Source organism: Eretmochelys imbricata, chromosome 6 (genome assembly GCF_965152235.1).
Source record: "Eretmochelys imbricata isolate rEreImb1 chromosome 6, rEreImb1.hap1, whole genome shotgun sequence".
NCBI lineage: Eukaryota > Metazoa > Chordata > Testudines > Cheloniidae > Eretmochelys > Eretmochelys imbricata.
Genome location: NC_135577.1, coordinates 31,307,501 through 31,320,746, shown reverse-complemented (window position 1 = coordinate 31,320,746; position 13,246 = coordinate 31,307,501). Strand labels below are relative to the sequence as shown.

Here is a 13,246-nt window from a genome sequence, read left to right as displayed (position 1 = left end):
TTTTGGCAGCTCTGTTGAGACTCCCAGTTAGTTTCAATCATAATGGTGTTTTTGTCACATGGATGTCTGTCCAATGGGATAGACCACTCCAAACTCATCTCATATAAACCACTGAACAAATATCAGGCAGTGATAACTTTCAGTCACTGCTAACCTTGTTTGTATTTGAACTGGTGTTCTAGAACACGAAAGGCTTGATATGCAGTTAATCTCTTAAACTATTTGCCCTTCACAGAAGGCTACCATTTCCAATAAACATACTGAGTTGTGGTATCAGCCCAGATGTTAGCCTCTGTGTTCCAGTGCCAGACTATGAATGTTCTCGCTTTGCTCGGTTTCAGAGAGAAAATTAATATTACATTTATTATTTGAAGTTGAATATGCACTGTAGACAAGGGAAGGCCCTTCTTTAGAAACGTATTAAAGTTTCTTTCTGCCTTCAACATCTCCTGCAGCCCAATTAGATGACGGACAGTTACGACCTACACTCCTCTTACTGAAATTAATGCGCAAATATATGAGCTAAAGAGGTTATGACATAAATCAGGGGATGACTGGAAACATGATAAATAGATGCATTTCCCTCCTCAAGGTGAAATCATCATATGATCTCACTCATATAGACCTGTATACTTAACAGGATTGTACAATTATAATTTATAATTATTCCATATTGATGTTGATCGATTAATAAGCCTGGCATCTTACTAATTAGAAATCTATGAAGGGTTGCATAGAATAGACCCTTCAAAATGAGAGGTGAGGAATCTTCTGAGATACGAAATTCAGAAAGCTGCATATAAATGGAAAACTTACCATTCTATGCTGGGCTGAGATAACACTGTCCCAGTCGGCGTCTTGTTGGATGGTGGTGACCAGAGTTGGTAGCTCCTCCGAGTGAGGTTTGTTGTGCATTAGGGTGTGTAGGGGCAGATGGGAGGCCACATGATGATCATTGTTGCCCTCTTCCTTGTCTCGTGATGCTAAATCCTGGGTCATTGCTTCCTCTCCATCAGCTGCACAGGCAAATGGAGAGGTGGCCTGCTTGGAAGACATTCTTCTGTAGAACAACAAAAGAGGGCAGGACATAAGATTTTACTATTGAGTACATAGATGAAGCTACAGATCAAAACATGAAAATTGGAGGCAGACCCTTATATACGAGTAGTCCTTTCTCATTTAGGTAATCCCACTGTAGTCAATAGGACTACTCAAAGGACTAAGGGTTGGGAGGATCTAGATCCTTGGCCATTTAACAGGTTCTTCAGAAGCTCAGAGCATTTCAGTTATGTGATAAAGGGGTCTTCAGTGGCTCCAAATGAAACATGGTATTGACTTATCCTGTGTCATCCCATTTATTTAGACTTCTAAAATGGTATCACTTTCTCCAGACTTAAGAGAATGATGACTTTTCTGGACATGTATATTCTGTTAATTGTGTCTCTGGGCCCAGTCCGCTAAACTTTTACTCCCATGAACAGTCCTACTGCCTTCAGTTGACTTCAATGGGATTACTTGCGTAAATAAGGAGTACTCTTATGAATGAGGGTTTGCATGATTGGATCCTTTGCTTACTTTGTCCCTTACATGTGGAATTTGTTTTCTTCACAGATGAGACTTTCTAAGTCATTAGCCAAGCTGTTCCAAAGAAAGACTATGATTTGTTTGTTTAAAGCTTTACCATCTCTAAACCGGTTTTAAATTGCATCCAGTTTTACCTTTTGGAAAGGGTTCTGAGATATTCACTTGAAGAGTGCTATAAAACTGTAAGTGGCTTATTGAACGAATGACTGATAATGTATGATTAATTTGAAGCAATCTTCTGCAGTTTGACTTAAGTGCCTGAAATAATTATATTTCCATCTTTATTAGATATTGAATACAAGATACAAAGCATTTGAAAGAATTCTGTTAAATCTGAGTGTCAAGTTGTAATAAATAAGTATATTTATTTAAAAGGTCATTTCCTAATAATAGCTTCTTAATGCCATTCTATATGCAAACACAGCTGTGTCACAGTTTATGTTACTTAAATTAAAATATAAATTATTCCAATTCAAATTTTTTAAACACTTTTTAAAAATGTCTAGTGAAAATAACCACAACTGTCAAAGCAGACATCTAAAATATATTAGATTTTTTTACAGTTTTTAGTAATTTTACAATATCTGTAATACTGAAATTGCTTTGGAACTAAGGAATAAGATCTCCACCTTAATTGCTCTTTAGCAATAATTGATTTCATACCATTTCTTTAAAAATGCACAAATCAGTTAACATAGGAAACCACATGAGCATTTTTCAAATTAGCAAATCATTAACTCGCTAGTACTGTTTCTACAGACAAATAAATACTGATTAAAGGGTCTGGAAATCTGAGACTAACAGTTAAATTTACAAATGTGTCACATGCTTTCATGAATATTACAGTGAAGGAAATATCAAGTGAGAAGAAAAATAATTAAGTTAATTCCAATTTAAACAGTAGTTTTTATGTAGCAGCCCATGTTTCACATAGGATTTAACAGCTAATGCTAAATTTCTCACAATTAATGAGGGGGCTCAGATTTAGTATTCTACAGTGAAAAAAAATTAATATAGGAACAGCTAATCTAATTATGCACAGTTCTAAATAAAAGTATTACAAGCTTTTGAAGTGCTTTGATACATATTAAAATACTGATACCTATTTAGAATAACCATTCTATAAATAATGATAATCCTGCCTCAACTTGATACTAGTGGTAAGGGCGGGGATAAAAATTTGCATTTCCTTTAAGAGTACTAAAGTTGTCAATGAGTAGTATTGAGTGAATATAACACTCATACTCCACTAAAGAATACATATTTATGGTGCACATAACAGGCGGAAAGTTCAGAAACTATTATTGTTACAGGTATTTGAAGAGGCTCTGGTTCATACTTACTATGACCTAAGATAATCAAAAGATTAAGATATATTGAGAGATTATTTCTATATTTCTGATTACAATCATCATATTAATTTACTCATTCACATGACAACATAATACATTTACTATGGTTTTATACAATTTATAAACTCTGCATTTAAAAGTGAAAGTCACAATTTGCATTTAAAAGTGAAACTCACAAACTGCATTGACTTCACCTCCTTAACAAACACCATTCCTGTTATAAATTGAACTGGCTTCCTCCAATAGCAATAGCTATGGTTGTTTTTTCAGTATAAATTAATCATGACACAAAACCAGAAATGAAAATGTCTCTTAAGAATAATTTCGAGTACAAATTGCACCAATGAATAATAGTGCACAATCTTAATTAAACACAACTGTGCAGCTGTGAAAATAGGCTAAATCTGTCCAAAGCTATGAGTTGGCTTTAAAGGCTGGTTTGTTAGGGAGTGTTTTCTTAAGGAAGGCTGGGCCCCCAGCCTTAATCAGCCAATAAATTATTTCCTGCAATTACATTAAATAGAAAATTATCTTCAAATTGGGAATGTTAATTGAAAATCAAAATTCAGAGTGAAGTTTAGAAATTACATGCTGAATATAATTAGTCTAGAAAGGCTTCACCTCTATTTCATAAATAGGCTTTTGGTAATTCCTCAAGTGACCATTCAGTAAAGCTACCTACTTGTAATATAGTACAGTAGAAAAATCTTTTTTTTTCTGTTGTTATATGTATATTATATATATAATTATATATAATATATAAATTATATAAATATATATAATTTTTCTCATATTTTACATATATACACCCACACAAATATATTATTATAGTTAATTTAAGTTAATTATTTATAGAAAGGGTGAGAATGTGCCATCTCTAAAATATACTAACACAGATACTGTCCTACATACCTATAGCTATCAACCCCTCCCTGCAAGTTTCAGTTACCTTTTTCTGTACTATATTAAATGGGAATACTCTGGTGTAAGGGCCAATTCCTGCCAGCCCTATCCATAAGAATCTCCTGTTTACCTCAGTAGGAGTTCTGCACATGGAAAACTGTGAGATCAGGCTCTAACCAATGGCTGAATTTAACCCATAATTTCCAAGGAGTATGATCAAATACTCCCACTGAAATAGCCCAACAGATTAATCCTTAGTTTTTGTCCCATCAATCCACAAAACAGGTTGTAATGCTAAAATAAATTTTCGAAAAATATTATGGGTAGCTCATTTTTAAATATTAATAATTTTTCAATTTTAAACTTAAAATATTCAAAACTAACTTACCATAGTCCTACAATTTCAGTAATAAAAATAAATTAGACATATAAAAGGTGCCTCAATGTTGCTAATTTCCATTTTACCTTATTTTATTTTTGCTCTGTTATAAATTAAAATCAGTCAAATGATTTTTTTTAAATTTCTGTTAAAAAAAAAGTCTCCTTCGTTATAACCCCTCAAAACAGGGGTTTATAATGGAAGTGCTGACACAACCCTAACTAAAGCAGCGCAAATGGTGCCGCTATAATACACAAAATCAAGTTCTATTATTCTAAACTATCCTCGCTCATGGGGTTTTTCTTTACTGTGCTCCTAGTCAAACTGCTGAAGCATGAAAAATTTAAATGCAATCAAGTGGGTCCAATTCTACTTTACTAGAACAAGTGTCTACAGTGGTACAATCTTAAACGAGATGCAACAGATTTGTTTGGTGCTTTTCTTCTTTATTTTTTTTAACTGTTTATTTATAATATTGTGCAGTGGAGATAAAATAAGAGGAAATTACACTCACATGATATCAGTGTATCGACTACACAGCACACATTATAATCAGAGAGAAAAAAATACATTCTCACACTGGTTAAATTGTCTGGTTAGCACAACTATCAGCAAGGCAAACAATATACCTATGGGATTTGAGACAGATGGGTATGAATCCAGAATCATTTATCTGAAGTCCATTCCCCTATTCAGCTTTCCTAATTTGGGTTAAACAAACAGGTTCGGGTTTTACAAAACCAAAACAAGACACATCTCACTTTCAAACTGAGATGGACAAAAATGGAACCATTTAGCCAAACCTCAGTGAAGTTGTGGAAATGGGAAGGATTCGTAAATTGGGACCCCAATTTCAACTAGCCTTGGTTTCCATGTTGTAAAGCCAAAATCCCAAGCGTGGGTCTGTGCCGCTCCCATATTTAATGTCAAAATGTATACGCCTTAATTTTTACCTTTAGAAGAATGTGCCTGTCCTCTAATGGAGCCTGGCAGACAGTCATTCTATAAAAACATCACAGATTTCCTTTTTCCTAAAGGTAATACTTGTCACCCTTTCCCAAAACTACAAATGATTATAGAAACTTTTCATCTAAGGCTTTTCTATGGCCTGAAGTTCTTCAAATGATTTAAAGCTGCTTCCTTTGAATAACTAGGTGGCATGCCTAACACCAAAGACATGTAATGTCTAAAACCGTCCATCCATTACTCACAGAAGGACCAACTGATGAAATGCTCCGGTGGAAATCAGGGATCAATCTGGGGTCCTAGCCAGTAGATATTGAAACCCAAATTACACAGCATTAACTCGCAGACAACAATAATGTAAGCACCTAGTCACAATTTAAGAATACCTAAACTATCATATAACAATGAGCTATATGACAAGGGACACTTGTGGCTGACCATAGATTGCAACGGAATCTAAAGACTGTTTTGCCCCTCCCTATCAAAGCCTTCATAAAGCTAAATCTATAATCCCAAAAGTATAGAGGCAGGGTTTTGACAATGCCGTGCCTCCTCTCCTTAAAGGTGACCATCCTTATTTCCTCCCCCAAAGCCCCAGTTTATCAAAGCACTTAACCACACGTTTAACTTTAAGCATCCAAGTAGTCCAACTGACTTCAAACTGGACGGCTCACTTACTTACGGTTAAGCACATGCTTAAGTGCTTTCATGAATCAAGACCCAAATGAATTATAAAAAACATTTTTCAGAAGTCCTCAAAAAAAAACCCTTTAAATGAAAAGAAGCATTTTTCCTTCTAACTTTTCACAAGAACTTAGTGTTCAAGATAGATGCTACTCAGATAAGCCTGGAGAGTGAAATCCTCTCTCTCTCTCTCTCTCTCTCTCTCCCCACACAGAACCAGGGCAGCAGAAATGGAAGTTTCTCCCATCTTTGTCAAATCTTACCCAAAGGGCCCTCTGCTACAGATCCACACCCACAACCGTAAGAAAGTGATTGTGCCGCTCCTGGTTGTTTGCCCTCCTGTTCCCCCTCCTCATGGCAGACTCCAGCACTCTATGGCGGTAAGCCCTACATGGAACTTGAGAGTCAAATCTTGAGTCCTTAGACCTTCTCCTAAACTCAAGGCCTGCATCCGTGAATCATGCCTTACCAACTGACCACTCCTTACATCTGTGTAATCCCACCAATACCAACTATAGGTCTGATGCTAAACTGGGGTAAACTGACAGAGCTCCACTGAAGTTACTGGAGTTGCAACGGTAATTCCAGCTGAGGTACTGGCTCAGAATATTGTAAACACACAGGGAAATTATCACTATTTGCCTTTGCTGTGGAAGAATCCCAATTTGAAGTTATGGGAGCATTCAAATATGACTTAATTTAAAGAAAAATGAAAATGCTGTGCCAATAGCCCAATCATTTTGCAGCTCTGCTCCCGTAAAACAAAGTTATGAAGACATAACTCAGCAACATAATTCATTGTTTATCTAATGTTGTAATCCATCTGTCATGTAAGAATAAACAGTTATTTCCTAAAATTATAAAGTCCCACATCTGATTGCAAAGAGCATTAGAAACAGGAATGAGCAGTTACTAAAATACTCACTACTCCTGAAGCCCCACACTCCTACGTGTCCCTACATACAAAACCTACATGGAGTTAGACTGATGACACATCAGCATTTTGAGAATGAGAAGAGAGTGTGGGCTGTGCATAGGACTGAAAGCTAGTAACTCCTGAATTCTACCCCAGCTCTGCCATTGAAGTCCAGTGTGGCCTTGGGCAAATCAATTAATCAGTCTCTCAGTTTTCCCAATCCTTACCTCATGGGGGGTCATGAGGATCAGCTAGATAATGTTTGTAAAGCACCCTGAAGATTATCAGTGTTAAGCTGATTCATGAGAAAGATCATTCCAGGAACTGCATTGGGAATAAGAGAGGGAAAAAGGAATAGATTCAAGGAATGGCAGTGAACAACATTAATTGCAGTGCCCAAGACTCCAGCTAAGATAAACATCAAGCTAAGTCATATAAGTGCAGCCTCCACAATACACACGTTCAGGTATACCCACCTTTCTATTTACAAACCAGACAAATTACTCTTGTTACTAGAAATAGCCTGAATCACAACATTTGATTCCATATCCACTTTCCCAAAGCTCAGAAGCAATAAGATCTGGTCCCATCTCTAATTCATTCTCTCAGATGTATAATATAATATCTGCACAGTTTATTGAATGATGCAAAAGTATTTTTTTAAAAAGACTGCCATTCACCTTTTGTCATTGTGGATAATTATACTGACAGTGCAGTCATGTACATTCCCTGGGGGTTAGACTAGATGACCCCTGTGGACCCTTCTAAACCTACGATTCTTCGTAAAATATTAGAGTTAAAAAATGATTCTGTCTCTTTATCGGACTGTCAAAACCATTAAAATGAACTAAACAAAAAACACCATACAACCCCTGCAGACTTTATGATGAAAATCCTATGCAAGCTATTTTTGGCAGGTGAGATATTCCTTTTTCTTTATTCAGTATCAATATTTTTCACTGAGAATATGCAGCCACACTCACACAGAATGCAGTGAAGGGCAGTGGAATACAGGATAATGACTTAGTACCCGAGAGGTGTTCTTCTCAAGTCACAAAAGTTAATATTTTCTACAGTTTATTTTTAGCTGACAATATTGCTGTCACTTTATTTATACAGCTTAAGACTGTTCTTTGGACTGGAGCTCATATGCCCTGGAATGCTTTGACTCATGAATTGTTTCTCCTGATAATGTTACATCACGTAACCACCTCTGTTTAATTGGTTAGTATTAGCTTCTCTGTGGTGACTGTGAGGACTTTAAAGTCCTATGACTGTGACATGTGTCTCTGGATATCCAATTTCCTACTGTTGCAAAAAAAAAAAAATCTGACTTCAAGCAATCTTTACCAACGACTTTCCAACTTTTGAACAATAGTGAGTGTACCAGCAACTTATCCATCATAACTTGTTAGAATTTGTTTCTTTAGGCAGCAAGTAATAGAACTTACAGTGTAAATAAAAAGTATCCCATTAAGAATAAGATTAAAAAACAATGGTTGCTATAAATAAACATAAAGTCGCAGGTTTTTATGGAAAAGAATGCTTAATTGTTTAGCTAAAAGATTGCATAAATGGTTTTGATAAAAATGCCTAAAAATACTTACAGGAATTTATTTCAACATATTTAGACTTTGAGTCAACAATTCACATAAAAAACAGAAATAGCTTTTTACCCTAATAAAGTTAGTAAAGTTCTTGTTTTAATAACGTGAAATCTGCAACTCAATACTTTAATCTGTAATGCAGAAGATCCTAACAGGTTGTTAATTAAATCATTCTGATACTTTACAGGGTATCTGCTATATTGGTAACATACAGGATACATGTTATATTGGTATAAATACAATGTCTTTATATATTTTCCTCCTACAGATCAATTTTCAGTAGTTGCCTAGGACACCACAAAATATAGTAAAGTGAAAACTTAGTCACAGGGTTGCAAAAACAAAAGTTGATGTTCCATGACTCAGTGCCACTCAACACAGAATTGAGTGATACACATTATCTACAATCAGATTCCCCCCCCCACCGATATTTTTGATGCTCATTTTTAAGCTAAATACAGCATTTCTGTAATTCATCTTCTTTTCAGATAATGAAATGAAGTCTCAGTTTCAGGCTCATCAGTCAGTTTGCACTAAATCACCTAATTATTACCTCCGTATACCATGAAACAATGTTTCTGCAGTTCAGTAACAGATTATCTTCTTAATGAAAACCTTACAGTACAAGACTAAAAAACATTTCTAGCAGGCAAAGTATTTCTGATTCAGTAAAGGTTATGCAAGCATCAAAGCAGTTGAATATAGGTGCCAAACCACATTGCCAGGAGCTCTTAGTACTGTGAGGTAGTGTTACCTGACAGCTTGGTGAATATAAAATTACTTGTTTCTCCAACTGAAGACAATCAAATTGTCACCTTCCATTGTAATAATGCACAACCAGACATCAGCAAAGTGCAAACATAATTACCAGGAAGAAAACAAAACAAACAAAAACAAAAATATTAAATCTAAATTTCTCTAAAGGGTAAACTCAAAAGGCTTCCACAAAAAGGGAGCTCATTTTAATACCAAATATTATGGTGCAACCCTGCTATTATTTAGCAATAAGATTTATAGGTCTTGAATTAAGTGAAAATGAAAAACAGAAGAAGGATGAATATATAAAAAGCATAAATACTGGTAAGAACCATCCCAGTGTCCCACATATGCACATATAAAAGATTACACTAGTGCACAGGTGTGCCTCCACGGATAAGTGTGCATCTACTGCATTACTGTTAGTATAAACTTCTATATTCAGGGGTTTCTCTCTAACTCATAAAAAATAACTCCAGACTGGAACCTGGCATGCATTGATTCAAACGACAAGCAAATTGTTTTTAGAACTAAAAAACAACTTTCAGTTTCAACTTGAAATTCCACAGATCTTTAATCTACAATGTGTTTAAGTGACTTTTAACATTTTAAGAATTTAAGGGCAGGGTTTTGGAATGGTAAGGTTAGTTCATATGAACTAACATTTTCAACAAAAATGTCTTGAGGGTGTTCAGTATCTGGACTGTCTCTCCAGCAGTGATATCTGCATTTTGACAAGAGACATCATCATGAACGGTTCCATAGTGATCTGTGAAATCAAAGACTGAGTTTTACAGATACTGTAGCTATGAACATCCTATGCCACACAAAATAGAGCCTTTTTAGGATTTACACATTATAAAGTTTCTTATCATTTTGATTTATTCATAAAATGTGAAATACCTATTGATATGGTACACTACAATCTAGCGTGTAAGTCCATCTTTTTTAAAGCCACAAGCAACCTCCTGTTTTCAGCAATGCTAGGGGAGTCACAAAAACTAAAACAGAACCAAAGAAATGCAAAGCTAACACTGCATCTTCAGCAATAGGTTTTGTCTAGTTGCAAGAATGGAGGAGAGAACACAAAGAGCTCCTTTTCTCACCTTGCACTCCTGCACAGGGGCCAGACAAAGCCTAGCTCTTGTTCACAGAGAAGACACAAACACTGCTCCAGAGTAGCACAGAAATTGGCGTTAGCCTCCTGAAAGGGGGTGGAGAGAAGGGCAAGGCCATGCTCCTGCCCCTATATGCATCAGCAAGCAGAGCTGCCCCCACGTCCTGCACCCAGTCACAGGCCCAAAGTCTCCAGGAAGATCGCTACACCCTTTTCCTCCCAACAATATTACAAGGACATTGTCTTAAAGAGAAAATGTAGCCCCTAATTTGAACCACTGAGCCTAAGACTTAGATTGTACATATCATACAACATGGAAAGCTCCTCCTCTTCATTGTGTGGGTGCATGTCTCTCCACAGTTAAGAGGTTCACCTGCACATGTGAGCACTGTAGTGGAGATCTGATAATACAGCATTACTTTCAAAGGGCAGTGCAGCACCCTAAGGAGTATTCATAGAGCTCTAGAGGAAGATGTGGGGACTGCAAGTCCACTACATTCTTAAAGTCACAGCACTTTACACATAAATTCATGAATGAGCATTTTACCCTTCAGTAAGCAACATGAAATGAGTCTAAACTGTCAGACTTAGATTTGATTTTTGTGACTTTGGTGAGTTTGTGTTTTCGTTACAACTCTTATTTTACTAAAGCAGGCTCATGCGTGTAACAAGATAGCGTTATGCACAGTGTTTCCTTGTTTTGAACTGGTGCCTACACAGCACAATACCCTACATGCATAGAGAACTGTTAATCTTGCAGGATCTGAAAATGTATTTACAGAGCATGTACAGGAATCACTTAATTCACCAGTGAACAGCAACTACTATTAGGGCAAAAAGAACAGGAGGACTTGTGGCACCTTAGAGACTAACCAATTTATTTGAGCATAAGCTTTCGTGAGCTACAGCTCACTAAGGTGCCACAAGTCCTCCTTTTCTTTTTGCGCATACAGACTAACACGGCTGCTACTCTGAAACCTACTATTAGGGTAGAAGGCCTCAACAGTGCTTTAGGTGCGAGTTATGAAGAACTATGTCCTGCTGAAACTTCAGGGTGAGTTTTAAGCAGGCAAAACGTAACTGCTTGATTGGCATTTTGGCCTGGAAGAATACTGGGACAAATCCCTCTAACACTTACATAGAAAAATACGCAGTGCATTCTTCAATGATCACAAATGGACAGGGTCCCCGATGCATGTGGACAATAAAAAAAAAACAGTTTCTAATTATATTTTAGGTGAACAGATGAAAGCAACAGTTGAATAAGTTTGAATAGTTTAAAAGCTTCCATAAAGCATTAAATAAATAACTAATTGTGTTCTCCATAAATTAAATGGACCAGCTGCCATTAAAAAGGCATGAACAATTTGAAGTTCAATTTACTGAAGGTTTCCTCATTTTTAGACTGGATTTTAGGTATTTTTTCTTCTATCCTGACATAGGATTCGCTGATGAAAGCTTTATCATAGTTTTAACTGCCCTTTACATCTAAAAATATATTTTTCATGGAATATACAGCAAACCAAAGATACAATTTCTAACACTTTAAATAAACATTTAGTACAACTAAGAAAACAAATAATTAAGTCTTTGTTTTTAATAATTTTAATTTATTTTTAAACTAGCTCCCTAATGTAAACATTAATGTAGTTTTAAAAGAATTTTATTGGAACGTTTGGGTTAGGCATTGGAAAACATCACAGAATGTTAATGTTAGCTTCCTGTAGACTCACAGGTAGAACCTACATTGTTCAGTCATTCAATTTAGTGAGATCAGCTAGAGTACAGCTTCTGTATAGGCACACTAATGCTGTTGCATCAACTGCAAAGGAAGCTATAGTACTTTCCCATACTTAAGGTTCAATCCTGCAAATTGCCAAACACCTCCTGTGAAGGACTGAGAACCCTAAATTTCCACGGACTTCAATAGGAGTTGAAGGCACTCTGCAGGATTGATCTGTAATTGCTAGAAGTGCAAAAGCAATCCTAAGGGGAAATGTGAATAATGACAAAATTATCAGTTGTTCCCCAACCCCAAAGTGCTCAAGGTTCCATTACAATATTTTAAAAAATACATTGAAATAAACATCACTAAGCATAGGGATGTGTTAGAACAAAAAGGAAACCCAAATCCGGACAACTCCAGCACCAGAGCACCAAATAGAAGTTGTCTTTAATGATTTGAAGTGCAGTAGTTGTCTTCGGTGACAGTTTAAGGGAAATATATATAACAATACATTTCCACTAATTCAAATTATTTTTTAAAATAACTCTTACCGTTACCATTTCAAATTCAGTTAGTTTTTATACAACTGACTGCAGCTTAAGCACTGAAATGTTCTCTATAGTGCCTGATGTGGTGCATAACAGCTGAAATAAATAGCTCTCTATTGTGGTTTTCATCTCTGACCTGATTTTTCCTATGTTTTTAGGATACACCATATGATCTGTATTTGAAAATGAAGAATCCTAGTTTTCTCAACACTGTCAATTTTTGCTCAAGGCTATATGTTGTAACAGTTTCCCGCTTGTGTATATTGGTAATAATTTATCATAGTCAGGCGAACAATATATAATACATGCTGCTGATTACTTCTAAAGACAAAATCTAATGGTTTCATTTACTCCTGCACATTTGTTGTGAACTATGTCATCAATTTAAAAGTAAGGCATTTTCAGTATAAAACATGGGATTTTACTGATTTTGATAGCAGTGTTGTCATCCACACCAAAATTCATGAATGAGACACTCATTCTCCAGGGGTCTTTAGGATAAAAAAGAGCCCTGCACTTATTTAAGGTATTGTGACATTCTGATAAAGAGTTGTGACAAGTTGACATTATGGGCCAAATCATCAGCTGGTATAAATCAAGGTCACTGTATTGAAGTCAATAGACCCAGCTGAGGATTTACACCAGCTGAGGATCTGGCCTTTTGTCTTTACACTGCATACAGAACATAATATTGGGCCATGATGTAAT

At 35.9% G+C, this 13,246-nt stretch overlaps 1 protein-coding gene across 27 annotated transcripts in view; it reads right to left on the bottom strand.

The window, feature by feature from the left end:
* The window catches only part of SOX6 (SRY-box transcription factor 6), a 449,851-nt gene that overhangs the window by 280,439 nt on the left and 156,166 nt on the right, over nucleotides 1-13,246 (bottom strand). For 23 of the 27 annotated variants that reach the window (XM_077818342.1, XM_077818361.1, XM_077818360.1 and 20 more), the window contains one exon: nucleotides 817-1,060. In XM_077818342.1, coding sequence (XP_077674468.1) covers nucleotides 817-1,060 — 244 coding nt within the window. Of the gene's footprint in view, nucleotides 1-816; nucleotides 1,061-7,011; nucleotides 7,109-13,246 lie in introns of all 27 variants that reach the window. The other 4 variants (XM_077818355.1, XM_077818358.1, XM_077818357.1 and 1 more) reach the window with 1 other exon arrangement.